General features: G+C 49.4%; 1 protein-coding gene across 5 annotated transcripts in view; it reads right to left on the reverse strand.

The window, feature by feature from the left end:
• MYO1D (myosin ID) overlaps nucleotides 1–12,743 on the reverse strand; it is a 155,700-nt gene extending 142,957 nt beyond the window's left edge. For 3 of the 5 annotated variants that reach the window (XM_064400167.1, XM_064400168.1, XM_064400169.1), the window contains exon 1: nucleotides 12,534–12,742. In XM_064400167.1, coding sequence (XP_064256237.1) covers nucleotides 12,534–12,628 — 95 coding nt within the window. In that variant the 5' untranslated portion in view covers nucleotides 12,629–12,742. Of the gene's footprint in view, nucleotides 1–12,533 lie in introns of all 5 variants that reach the window. The other 2 variants (XM_064400171.1, XM_064400170.1) reach the window with 2 other exon arrangements.
• Nucleotides 12,744–14,267: the final 1,524 nt, after the last annotated feature.

The following is a 14,267-nucleotide window of genomic DNA, read 5'->3' on the forward strand; positions in this document are numbered from 1 at the left end:
GGCTTACCCTGCTCATCAAGACATGAGAAAATCTGGCACTTGAGGTGAAACATCCTTTGTCACAGCACAAAGGATGGGAAGGTGCTGTGGGAATTACTGCCAGAATAAGATTTATGTCACATAACCAGGGACAGGTAAAGAGGAGCCTTCAAACAAGGCAGCAAAGGTGTCTTGATAAAAAAGCCCAACAAATATCTACCTATGGCTACTTAACTGTTTGAGCTTTCCACATCCCCTGTACGACATAAACCTGACACTGACCAAGCCAGTCTTTCTGTAAGAACCTGCTCACTTATCCCTCCTGTGATTTATTGTGGTTTAAGTGCACATTAACAAATATAACCCCAGCAAATGATTATTTTCATTTGGTCAAGGTGCCACTGAATATCTTCAAAATCCACCAAGTTTACTGCATTTAATTTCTGTTATTCTTTTCTAGGTACAAGGACAATATGGGAAAGGCAGAAGGTTAAAATGTATCAGATGGAGTTGAACATTTTGAAATATTATGTCCCAATTTTACAGTTTCCATGATTCAGCTACAAAGTTTGCAACACAACACATTTTTGTTTGCCCACTAGAACAAGTGATTTGTCCATCTGCACTGGATGTGCTCACTAACTTTGATAAACAGCCTCTCAGGAAAGCAGCTGAGCAGCCAATTACCAATCAGTTGCAGACAGAACTCCTAGGAGAAGACCAAGATTGACACAAATTTTCTCCCTAAATTCAGTAGCAACACATCTGAGCTGGAACTGAAGCCAATCACAGCCCGTGGTGTGAGAGCAGAGCCCCAAACCCACATTATCCCCTCAGAGCAGCTCTGGGAACAGTGAACATCTTCCTGCTCCAATGGCTCCTCCAGAGAGCAGGTGCCACCTTGGCTCCTCCATGAGAGCATCCAAGATCCAGAAACCCAGAGGAAAAGCAGGACAGAAACAATCAGGCATTCTTTGGGTTTATGAAAGATTTGAGATTTGAGGTTTCCTGCATGGCAGGACATGATACACATGGCATCTTTCAGGAGATGGGTGTCCCCCATCACTCTTTCCTGGCTTTCCCACTCCTGCCAGCCAGCTGGGGCCTGGCACTGCTCCTCAGGGCACAAGCACTCGCATCCAAACCCATGGTTCCAGCATTCCAGGTGACAGCCTGGCACCAGCTCCCCCACACTGCCTGCAGGGACGCAGGGACAGCACCAAAAATCAAACTAGGCAGCCAAGATATTCAGTGAAAAACAAGACTTGTTTTTACAATAAGCAGCCCCTCTTTATGTCTCCAAAAATGTAAGTCCTTAATAGAAAACATGTTTTCTATTGACTGATTGGGAAAATGAAGCCAAATATTCCCAATCATTTCAAAATTGTTTAGGTTTCCTTCAGTTCCCTCCAAGCCCAGCTCTCAGGGTTTCAGACCAGGTTCAGAAGCTTTGCACTTCACAGGGATCTGCTTTTCTCTGGCGTTTCCTCAGAGGGGTTTAAGTTCTGTAACCAACCCGGATTCAGAGAACCAGCTGCAGACACTGGAGAGGTCTAGCTCAGGAATGTCTGCATCCTTGAAAGCCAGGATGCAGCATGGCCCAAAAAACAAGAACAAAGACAAGATTTCCATTGTTTGTTTTGCTGGAGACACAAATGCTACATTTATCAGGAACATAAGGGAAAGGGATACTCCTGTTTCTATCCCAGTACTGCAGCACAGGCATTGCTCGTGTTCTCCTCACCTGGAACAGGTCAGGAACCACCCAAATCAAAGCTCCTTTCTGACTGCGACACAGGCAAACTCAAAAAAGGAAATGCTGATTATCGAGCAGCACTGTCCACAAAGTCAAACATCCAACCTCAGGCTTATTTTAGAAAGGCTCCCTGGTAATTTGCCTGTGCTTTTGAAAAGCAAGGAATATGTTTTGAATTATAAGAGGTTACAGGGACATTTTTGCGGTAAATTTGGACTTTCATTTGCAAAAAAACCCCTCAGTGCTACAGAGATCCTTTCGGAAATAACATTTTTTTGTCATTGCTAAGCACTTTTCAACAAAGTTTAACAGCTACTGTTCCAAGGAGGTGTTTACATCCAGCTTTAAAAGAATCTGGGGGTTCTTGTGGAAGCACAAGGAAAAGCAGCACAGTGTCCTTCTGACAGTCTGAGAAGCAAACAAGGGAGGACATTCTCTGCAGGGTGCAGGGGCAACAATTTTTCTAAGCAAGTTCACTTGAAGACTGCAGTGCTCCAGCTCTGCTGTTTTGGGATTCTTTCTGTAAGTCTAAAATGTATTTACAGCTCTTTGAGCCTGCTTTCATTCGCTCCCCTGGTTTTTACACCTGGGATCAAGAAACAACAGCACACAAAGAAGCTGGTATTAAGGAGCAGTTGAAGACACCATTTTCCGCCTCGGAAGTTTATAAATTCCATATCCAGTTCCTTTATAAACACTGCAGGGGAGGGGAGGCCTTCAAGGAACCATAGCTGGAGTTTTCTTTTGAAGGTGAAGTTTACTTTATCATTCATTCTTGTAAAATAATCTATTTAGCTGCAGTGTAGCAATCTGAATAACAGCAAAAGTTTTAGTGTAAACATCTCAGAGATGTGATGTGGAGAATGAAAGCTTCACTTGTGCACTTGATGGCCATGGTGTGAAGGCTTTCATAGCACTGTGGTTTTTACCCCTCCAAATGCTATGGAGGAGCTCTCCCCAAAGAAAGCCGTGCTGTTCCTACAGTGGGAAAGGGGATTTTTTGTTTCAGTTTGTTTTTCTTTGCTATCCATGGTGAGACAGCCTTTGCTGCCATCCAGTAGCTGTTAAAAGGTGGGTTCTCATTCATGCCCGGCTGCTGAGCTCCCTGGGCAGGATGCTGCAGGGAGGTGCTGGAGTTCCCTTCAGCATCCCTGCTGCGAGTTTGTCCTGGGCACCACAAACAAACCCCAGGGCAATGAAGAAGGCACTGATGCTGTAATGGGAGACTGATACTGAAAGGGAACCTTTTCTGAAAGTTTCAGCTGGTGCCTCAAATAATAATTCATTTAAGGAGTAGCCATGCACACCTGCTCTCCATCAGAATGGGACAGAAAACCTTGTTGTTAGGGGCCCCAGAATAAAGGGATTTATTCCAAGGCTGTCAGAACTTCCAGTGAAACACAGCTTGAGTTGGCTTGATGTGAATAAAGATGCAGGGGCAAGGACAAAAATCCTTTGTGTCTGGAGATGGAGTTAAGCCCACCACCCCTAACAGCACATCCAGCCCCAGCAGCACATCACATACATTGCAGAGTCCTGCCACAAATCTCATTTCCATTTCCCAGGAAGATGTAATGAGCCTTCAGGCTTCCCAAGTTAAGTTACACCAACCTTAAACAGGAACATATCAAGATACTCTGATCAGATAATTTTCTACCTGAACAACCTCAAGCAGGATAACATCGGGGCAGGCTCTGTCCAGACCCAAGAGAAAAAGAATTCCAACAGGCTGGGATCCAGCATGCAGCCAGGAAACAACTTGAGCAGATGAACACAACAATCAGTGACTGCAGCACTCCCAACCTCCTGCCATGGCACACTTTGTGTGGGTTCCATAAATTACACGTGGAAGGAGGAGGGAGGCAGTGTCTTTGGTGGAAGTTATTTGGTGTTTCTTGCATGCCAAAAGGAGCAACTGCAGAAAAGCACAGGAACGCTGGTCAGAAAGTTCTCAGACAGACATGGCACAGATCAGTCCTGCTGGGAAACTGATAAACACAGGGAGGAGATAAGCTGTGTTCTGAGATGGAACAGGAGGGAGGCAAGGAGATGGGTGAAGGAGATAGAACTGAGAGCAAAAGCAATCTTTGTAGATAACTCTGAACAAGCTCTGTGGGAAAGGGGGTTTGTCAAGGCACAGGAGAAGAATGAGCACAAAAATCTGTGAGGTGACTCTGGGCAAGACTGGGCTCTGTGTATGGCTCAGGCTTGGGCCTGACACACCACAGGGGAATACAACACCTGACTTGGGATGCAAAGGCCTGAGTCCAACAGTGCAGGTGGAACAAGGGAACTGCTCTCCAGGGGAGCTCACTCCCCCCAGCCCCAGGAATTCCAGCTGACAGTCAGGTAAGTCTGGGAATATCAGCCCAATATCAGAGGTGACACTGGGGAGCCGAAGGGACATCAACAGCAAGGGGGAAAGCTGGGCAGAGGTGCCCAGCTGCACACAGAAGGTACTGAAGGAGGAGAGAGCAGTCACTCATGGTGACCAGGAGGGTACTGCACTTACAGAAATATGGGAAGTCAGCAGGAGAAAGGAAGGTCAGGTGTGGTAACACTCCTTGGAGGGACAGTGGGAGTCAATGCCTACATGCCAGAGTAAAGCAAAAAACATCCGAGGTTGAGAAATGACACCGTGGCAGTAAGTGGCTGCCCAGAGACATGGAACTGCTTTAATGCCCATGTTCACCCAATGGTACATTTGTCTGGAAATAAAGCTGTGCATCAGACCAGCCCAACAGTCACACAGAAACTGCTCTCTGAAGTGCTGCTGGGCAAGTGGCAGCCATAGGGCAGGTCACTGCCAACTCTGACACCCAGAAGGGAAGGTCAGCAGCAGCCCAGGAGACATGGGCTGCAAAATGCTTCAGCAGAACAGGACAGAACTGATGAACAAATATTCCAGCACTGCTCAAGGAGAAATTTTGAAGTGTGGACAGAAAAATGCTCAGAAACTACTGGGGGCAGAATGGAAAATCTCACCACCACCCCAAGAATTAGAGCAAGAGCAGGCTTGTTATGCCCCAGTCAGTTCTGCTGCTGAGCCTGAGAAGCTGAGCCCTGCAAGACCATCAGTGATGATAGGGTTGAGTGTCTGGCTTATCAGTAACATCTATTTTACTTACCAGATATCCCCCTGCTCCTGCCTCAGCTGGGTCCTGACAGGAGAGTATCTGCTGTCCATCTAAACCACCACCCAAAGGAACTGCTCTGGCTGTTGCTGCCACACACAACTCAGAGACCAGAAAAACCTCATTCCTAGCCAAAGACAGAGGTTATCTCAGGAACAGTTTAATGGCTTAGATTTGAAGAAAAATGAAGTATTTTCTAAAACATTAAGTCTGTCTAATGCCTCTTTTTCACTCCCAAAGACAGAACAGCCTCACAGCCAGGCTGTGCTTTCAGAACTTGAAAACATCACAACTGAACACTTTTACACCTGGTCTAATACAGGAACATCAGCATGTGACAGCAGCATTGGGAGCTGAGATCTCATCACATCTCACCAAAAAAGCCCTTAAAGAAACAAATCTTCTTTACAAATTGTATTTTTGTTTCAGAGAGCTGGAAATGAGCATTTGCCACCAGCGGACACACAGCTCCCCTATTTCACACTTACAGGCAAAACTATGTGCAGACATCTGTTTTCTCCTCCCCTTCTCAGAATTCCTTAATTCCATAAAAAGATGCAATCATGACCCAGGGATGTAGAGAGAGATGATGTAACTCCAAATACCTCGTGAGGTCTGTATCTTTAAAGGAATTCAAGTAAATATCACTAAGTTCAGGTGGTGAACTTAGCCTGCTCAGCCAGAAGAAATGCAAAGAGTCAAAGAAATGCAAGAGCTCAGTGAGTGTTGGATCAGTAAAGCACCTGGAGAGGCAGATTTTTGAACAGAAGTCAATGCAAAGGACTCTTGACTAAAGGAGTCCATGAGACTTGTTAGAAGTATTAGCAAATATTTACTGTAGGAGTTTAGCAGATCTTGGAGTCAACCTTCAGCTGTTGAAATAGCAGGTGATGACAAATCACTTCAGTTAAGATGATGCAGGTTACACAAGCCACCTCGAACATGGGGTAGCCAAAAACCAGAACAGGATTCCACCTGACAGCATCCCAAACAGATGCACTACAACACTGAGGAGCTTCAGGATGCACAGCACTTCATCAGAATCTACAAAACTACTGCAGAGTAAGGATGAAAGTCAAAAGGCTGCTGAGGAGTTCCTAAATTACCAGCTGATTTCTGTAGATATACTTTGTGTAAACAGCAGGAAAAAAAGACTAAAAAATGCAAGAAGGAGCATTTTCTACTGAGCTAATTCCCCACAGTTCTGGTTACTTCTCTGACTCTGCCCGGTTTTTGTTTCACACCTGATGCCATGGGCCATGGATGTCCCTCTCCAAGCTGCTGCTTCCTGCCCACAACTAAATGTTGTTACCTGTGCTCTGGCAAGGACCAGAGGCAGCTGGAGGCAGGACCAGCAGCTCTGGGGCACAGCATCAGCAGCCTCAGAGTTTAGAACTACAAGGCACCCTGAAAGACTGATCTCATTCATAAATCTGACCACGTATATTATTCAACACCCACGTGCTAAAATTATTAAACACTCCCCCACCCAGCTGCTATAAAAAGACTCCTGTAAAACTTCCATCTAAGGAGGCTTTCATCAGGCAGGGAGGGCAGATGTGCTAGGAGGGCCCAGTGAAACCAGATAAACTCAGCACATATGGAGGCAAAACAAACCCAGGCTGGACACCACCTCAGTCAAAGCCAGCCTCATGGGAATTCCAGCCAGGAATCCCAGAGCACACCTGCAGCAGCTCCAGGTGTCCATGGGCTGAGGGTCCTTGTGGGGTCAGAAGCTGGCCTGGATTCTCCCCTTGCTGCTCGTCTGGTTGGGATTTGCTTTTTAAGTGAGATCGATGGCCTCTTCCATCTCTGAGGATCAGCCTGGCCCCCGGCCAAGCTCCTGAGTCAAATTTTGATGGACTAAGGGAAATTTTCATTCCATTCATTCCAAACTGTGACACGAGACGGCTTCTGCAGGTTGAGCAACTCTGAGGAAGCCAAGAAGGGCTGATGAGACCCAACTGCTGCTGGCCTGAGCAGAGGAAGGAGTGTCCTGCAGCACCTGGAGGAAGGTGTCCCTCTCCAGGGAGAAAGCAGCCTCTTCCCAGCAGCTCTTTAATCCAACACCACATGAACAATTCAAATATTCATAACTATTTAGAATGAGGAAATTAAAATGGCTTAAAGGCATGAAAAGCTTGTTTATGAAGCATGAATATTTAATTAGCAAAAACACAAATGAAACCAAGCATTCACATAATATTTCCTCTGCTGAGATTAAATATAGTTTATTACCTCATGGGAAACCAAACCTCTCCCACCACAACTTCAACCCCAAATACGAATGTTTAAGATGGTGCTCAAAAGATAAGGAAGTCAGTGTAAAAATATCAGTGTAATACAGACAGCACCCTTCACTCCAAAACTGCAACTGAGGTTCATCAAGGGAAGAACAGAAAGGGCGTGGTACCGAGCAGGAACAAATGGGACCCACAGCTGGGCTAGGAACTGCTCCTCATGGATCACAGGGACACCCATTTCCTGAAGATGGGGACAAATTAAAGCATTTGTTCAACCCCACATCTTGTGCTCCCTCTTCCAGACTTGCAAAAAGAAAGAAAAACAACCCAACCTGCAGGTCTAGGGGACACTGGATGGCAGAACAGGAGTTTGGCCTTTCAGAACATAAAATACCTCCCTGGAAGTGTCCTAGGCCAGGGACTTGAAGAACCTGCTCCAGTGGAAGGGACATGGGGGTGGAACTGGATGAACTTCAGGGTCCCTTCCAACCCCAACTCTTCTGTGATTTTAGGATCCCAAAGAATGACCTCAACTCACCACATCATCCAGAAAAACAACGGGGATTTTTTGACAGAGGCCCAAAAGGTACAACCTCCACACAACAATCTCAGGAAAAGCCCTTTGAGACATCCCTCTGCAGCACTTAAAGCCCAATTCCCCATTCAGTTTGCTCCAACTTTTTTCTAGGACTCCAGCCCACATCTCAGCCCTGCCTGTAAAGCAAACACTTCCCTCAGCACCAAATACTTTCAGCACATTCTCAGGAGAACCAGATTTTCAGTATAGATTCTTGATGCCAAAACTATTAACAATCATAGCAAATACTATCTGTGTTTCAAATGGTGCTGCAGTAAATACAGACCTAGACCTGTTGTCTTAATCTGAAAATGCTGGGGTTTGTCAGATAGTTGAGAAACATTCAAAAACCACTTTTGTGTGTTTTTAAGTGAGCACAGAGCTGTGTTTTTAGGAAATGCTGCTTTAAGAGGCCAGAAGTCAACACGTGAACAGGGAGACAACTGCAAGGACTATTTAACCCCTAGATCTGTGTACCACCCCAGGCTCAGGTGGGCTGCGATGACCAGGAACTGAGTAGCAAGTACAGCCTTCCACAGCTGGTTTCATGCTGGAATACTTAAAAGAAGAGGAAAACAACCCCAAATTCATTTTATAATCATTACACATCACCAGGTGCTCTCACTGTCTTCCTTTCACACATCCTTGAATTCTTTAATAACAGTGACAAACATCTATTGTGTTCCTGGGGGGATTTGCACAATACTTATGAAAAATGAGCAACTCACTAGAAATCAGTAGAGGATGAGTCAGGTAGCAGCTGCTCACAATGCAGATGTGGGGACACAAACACCACGAGCACACAGCTCACACCAAACCACCCCAAACTCTGCCCTGTGTACCTGTTTGCTTTTCCCTGTGTTTCCATGTGTTCTCACTCCCAGTGGTTCAGGGGTGCTGGGTGTGCCCCAGCTGGGCTCCCACAGGATCCTATTGCCTGGCACAGAGCGGCTGGGTCACATCTGACTGTCCTGGCACACACCTGAGACCCTGGGAGGAGGAACTGCTCTGCAGTGACTCCCAAAGGCATCACCAAGGCTGCACAGCAGATAATTCAAGAACTCCCTCTTGGCATTCCACAGATCCCATTTTTAGTGCTCTGAGGTTTGATCTGTTTGTCAAGGCAAATGCAAGCTGGACAGAACAGTGAGCTGTCTTTGCAGTGCAATACAAGAAATCACCTGATAAACCAGAATATTTCATAATTCTGAAAAATAAGCTTCCTTACAAGGAAGTAAATTAAAAATGGTAACTTTTACTACTTCAAATTTTCACTATGGCATGAAGAAAATGAGGTGGTGCAGTTTCTTGCTTCTCTTACTCAATAGTTTCATCTACATCACAATTTCTGCAAAAGCTGAGCAGCTCTGGCCAGACCAACACTCCCTTTCCACAAGCAACATCTCAGTCCACCTGCCATGGAATAGCCATGGTCATGTTAAGTCAAAAGCAGTGAAATAGAGAGTTTTACCAAGTCCAGAGCATTCTCCCACCACTCACAGGTAACACTTGACTACAGATAAATACCTGCCTGCCAGTGCAGGACCTGAATGTTGGTAGACACAAAAAGATTCCCTATTTTAAGGAGTGCTTCAATTAATCTGATGTCCTGGGATTGGAATCGCCAATCATTGCTGCAGCAGTGCAGAGATAAGCAGGCACTCACTGAAGGGATGATGGGCAATTGCTGACACACAAACCACTCAAATACAGCTGTGTTAATAATTCCGATTTATGAGCGGTCCAGAAATAATTGTCTGTACAGTTCTGGAGGTTACTATAAAGAAACAAAGCTACTGAGTTCACATAGACCATTCCCATAGTCCTGCTTTTCTTTTAAAAAAATTGTTCTGATGACTAAGAATCACGACCAGACACTGGGATGAAGCACACTCAGGACTAAGGAATTCAAAGACAGAATGACTTTTATTTACAATAAAGTGTAACACGCAGTGACTGCTGAGCGTCCAAAGAAACATTCACTAAGTAGCTGTAAGACACAACCACAAAAAGGTACTGACACAGTGATATCCCTGCTGAATCACCACTCAAACCTACAAATAACTGGGCATGAGCACTGGGGCTGGGAAATGAGGTAGTAAATTCACACTGCATCCACCCACCTACCCAGGCTCACTCATCCAGCCCATGTCAACAGCACTGAATTCAGATACTACACTAATGAAAAGTGCATCTTCATCATTCCTTTTTTTCCCACTAGAGACATCCTTGGGGAAATATCCTTGCATGCACCGAAACTGGTATGATTTCAATTCCACCCACATCTGGACTCACTTGGGAACTAAATCCAGCACAGCCCGTCTTGGGTCAGCCAGTGACCCCCAACAAAAATAGCTCTGGCAAAAGCTGGATTGATGGACTGGGGTGGAGCCATCCAAGTGTAAAGTGAACAAACCCGCCACGGGCACTCGGTGACGGGGGAGCAGCAACTCCTTCCCTCTGTCAGCACAGAGGGGACGCTGCCATCGCCACATGACACAACCAGCCCTGGAGCAGGGTCTCACACAGCTTCCTATGTCAGCACCGGGAGTCCATGCCCTCCCCAGAGCAGAAAAGGTGAGCAGCAGGTGTTGCCTGGGCGCTGTAAAGCACTGGCAGCGGGGCTGGGGCGGCAGCTCGGGGCCACCGGACAGCGCCCAACGCCCGCAGAGCGCGGCAGCTGCCACACTCTGGGAATTCACATCAGCTTTCCCAAACGCCCAGTGCAGACAGGCCTGGAGGCAGGGGTGACAGCACCAAGGCTAGAAAAATTAACAGTATCAATCAGCTTTTGACAAAAGCTTGTTCTGCTCACAGCTCAGACACCAGATGACCCTGAAGCTCAGGCAGAACTCACAGCCAGGCGAGAAGAACTCAAGTCTGAACTGCTGTCAGAGGACAAGCCTGGCTGGGGGCAGGTTTGAGTGCCAGTGACCAAGGCACTGCAGTTAAACAGGGCCTCCAAGGTATTTCAGACACAGCAGGGATGTCCTGGAAACACCCTCAGGCTCCATCAGCAACAGCTCAGAGAAAAAAATAAACAAAGTTGCACATTTACTGTAAGGATCCAGGACTGCTGGCTTGTTCTTCTCATCCCTTCATACAAAATTAGCAAAGTCTGTCCCGCAAGGCACCTCTCAATGGATTCCTAAAGGCAACCAACATGCCATGTTGATTTTTAACTTATAAATCCATTTCCAATACTTCATTTAGATTTCTAGTACACATTAACCAAAGAATAAAATCCCAAGAACAAACCATGACACACAAGTTTCCTGCTAATTACAAAGATAATGCATGCAAGCCCTTTCTAATACAATTACAAATGTCATGGAGTGTACAAATGAGAAACAAATTTAAACTTTTAGACACACTGCAAAATTAATTTAAATCTGAAATCATGTTCAAAGCTCAACCATTCTCAATATGATTTTCTTATATTCAAACACAAACGCCCTCTCCGCTCAAACAGAAAAACAAAATATAAAAGGGAAGAAGCATAAAGTTTGCTGGTTGTTATTACACTGCACAGGACCTGAGCCCTCACCCTGCAGCCTCTCAGGCACAGGGATAGCTGTGCAGCACAGAAATCCCCAAGCACTCAGTGGCTGAAGCAGCCAGATCTCAAAATCTACAGACTTCATCCAGAGGAGGCAACGCAATTGTGTGAAAAAGCTTAATATTCTCCTTCCTCAATAGTGTGAAGCCTGCTGAGGGAGCTTAGCCCACCTCCCATCTATTGCCACTCTCAGGTGCTTCCAACAACACCAGGGGCGTGACAAGTGACTGATTCCAACACCCATCAGAGCACAAGTGGCAGGACAGGAGCAGGCAGGAAAACCTGAGCAGAACAGGGGAGGGACACAAGCCAGCAAGTCACCTCTTTATCCCAAAGGCTTCTCTTTGCCAATTATCAAATCCTTGCACAAGCAGGGGCATAAGAGTTTATCAGGAGGAGCTCCCATGAATGTTTTATAACGGAAAGTGAAAAGCAGCCGCAGACTTAGGGTCCCTGGCTGTCCTCTATCAGTGCTGCCCAGGATTTACTTGTGCTTGAGAGGGAACAGGCAGGAAAACTTGAATCTTCCCAGCACCCACCACGTCTACAAGGGAAATAAAACCATAAAGATCAGGAAATGTTAGCACAGCAAATCTACACCAGCGAGCGGCTGCAATGCCCCTGGGGATGGAGCAACCTTGGACTTGGTGACTTTTATTGCTCTTTTTCTTTCTCTCCAAAGCAACTTTGCAGAATGTCAGCATAGGCGAGAAACCCGACAGAGGGGAGTGGGACAGGGAACCCAGAGCACCCTGGGCTGCCCCTGCATCCCTGGCAGTGCCCGAGGCTGGACAGGGCTTGGAGCCACCTGCGACAGTGGGAGGTGTCCCTGTCCCTGCCACTGGGTGGGCTTTAAGGTCCCTTCCCAACCCAACCCAACCTGTGTTTCTGTGATATAGGGGAAGATCAACAAGATACTGTTTAAAAGTAAAGTCCTTAAGGTCCCTTCGCTCCTAAAGCATTCCGTGGTCCCATGAGGGAGGTGGGCACTGAGGCAGGTGACTCCGGAGGGAGATTCTCCAGAGGGGGAAACTGAGAGCCCCCGCAGCCCCCAGGGCTCGGTGCACCCTGAGCACCCTCATCTTTACTCGGCTCTTCCATTTCATAGGAAAACCCACACTTTTGTGCGGCTTTGCTCAGTCAGGGAGGGGCAGCAGGCGGAGGAGGCTCAGGGAGGGTTTCGGTTCGCTCACCCCCTCACACTCCATCCCAAGCGGGCCGTGTGTGAGGGGAAGACCCGCGGAGCCCCGGGGCGGCGGGGCCGCGCCGCCCGCCCCTCACTCACCGCAGCCGGAGGTTCGCCATGAACTCGGGCATGGTGACGGCGTCCATCAGCACGAAGTCGGCTTTGCCGAACTCCAAACTCTCCTGCTCTGCCATGGCGGCCACTGGCACGGCGGGGACCGGGATGGGGGCCGAGCTAGGAGCGGGACGGGGACAGGAGCGGGACGGGACGGGGCTCGGGCTGGCTGCCGCCGCTGCCCGCCCGGGCTGTGGGGCTGTGGGGGTGTCACCTGCGGCGGGCGGGGCCGCCCGTGAGGCGCCTCCGCGCGCGCCCCCTGGCGGCCGCAGCGGGCACGGCGCCGCCGGGGCGGGCCGGGCAGCGAGCGCCCCCTGGCGGCGCGAGCCGCGCGCTGCAGGCGGGGATCGGTGAACGGCGGGCACCGGGACCACCGGGAACGGGCACCGGGACCACCGGGAACGGGCACCGGGACCACCGGGAACGGGCACCGGGACCACCGGGAACGGGCACCGGGACCACCGGGACGAGCCATGTGTGCCCTGTAGCAGGGATCCTCGGGAACGGGCACTGGGAGCCCCGAGAGGAGCCATGTGTGCCCTGGAACGGGCACCCTGGGAACGGGCACCGGGAGCCCCGAGACGGGCCATGTGTGCCCTGGAGCAGGGATCCCGGGAACGGGCACCGGGAGCTCCACGTGTGCCCTGCAGCAGGGGCTGTGCTGCCTGGGGTGTCCTGCGCCCATGGGAGCCCCCCTCACACCCCAAGCACACCCCTGGGTGCTTTCTGCCCCCTGCCAGGACAGCAGATCCCGCCCCCCTGGGTGCACCCCAGACCCTGTTCATGCCAGTGTTTACTGAAACCCCAGAACCGTCCCAAATTAATGCAGAATAAACCACACAACAAGTCCCCCTGCAACCCCAGAACCAGCCTTGGGCTGCTTCCATTGCTCCACACACGGGAGACCCCCAGGGTGGGGGGCTGCAGGGTGCTCCGGGGAAGGGAGGATGGGATTGAGAGGAGAACAATTCCTGTCCGGAGTGTATCCTGGAGCCAGGAGAGTCCCTTCTCCAACACAGGGTGAGAAAAGGTCACATCACATCCTGCACCTGAGGAGAGACCCCTCACCTCAGCACAGGGGGCTGAGGGGCTGCATTCTGCACCTGAACAGACCCCCAGGACGAGGGGCTGCAGGCGCTGTCCCCCCCAGAGGAATCTCCTTCCTGGGGTGTGTCCTGCATGCAGGGGAGCCCCCCACACCCGCTGCACAGGCTGCTGAGGGGTCACGTTCTTCATCTGCAGAGACTCCCCCTCCTCAGGGGCAGGCCCTGCACTGGGACGGGCAACAGGGCCACATCCTGCACCCTGTGGAATCTCCATCCCACAGCAGGGCTGGATCTTGCACTCAGGGGACCTTTTCCTTCCCCTCCCTCCCTCCAGGACAGATCCTGCACCCCAGGACCCCCCACCCCTCTCCACAGTGCCCTGCAGGGACACCCAGCCCCACCCCATGTCCTGCAGGAAAAGATGCTGCACCCAGGGACCCTCCCAAACACCCTGTGGGGTGAGGGGGCTGCACCCGAGGGACCCCCCTCAAAAACTCCTCCCCGTGGGGATGGGGCCACATCCAGAGCACATTGACCCCCTTTTGCTGTACCCCAGTGCCACAAACAGCACAGAACAGGGTTCTGAGACCCCTGCCAGGACAGGGAGGAGAAGGCAGATCCTGCACCCAGGGAACCCCACCCCAGGGCCCCACCCAGCAGGGTCAGGTCCTGC

This window comes from Passer domesticus, chromosome 27, assembly GCF_036417665.1.
Source record: "Passer domesticus isolate bPasDom1 chromosome 27, bPasDom1.hap1, whole genome shotgun sequence".
NCBI classification, from domain to species: domain Eukaryota; kingdom Metazoa; phylum Chordata; class Aves; order Passeriformes; family Passeridae; genus Passer; species Passer domesticus.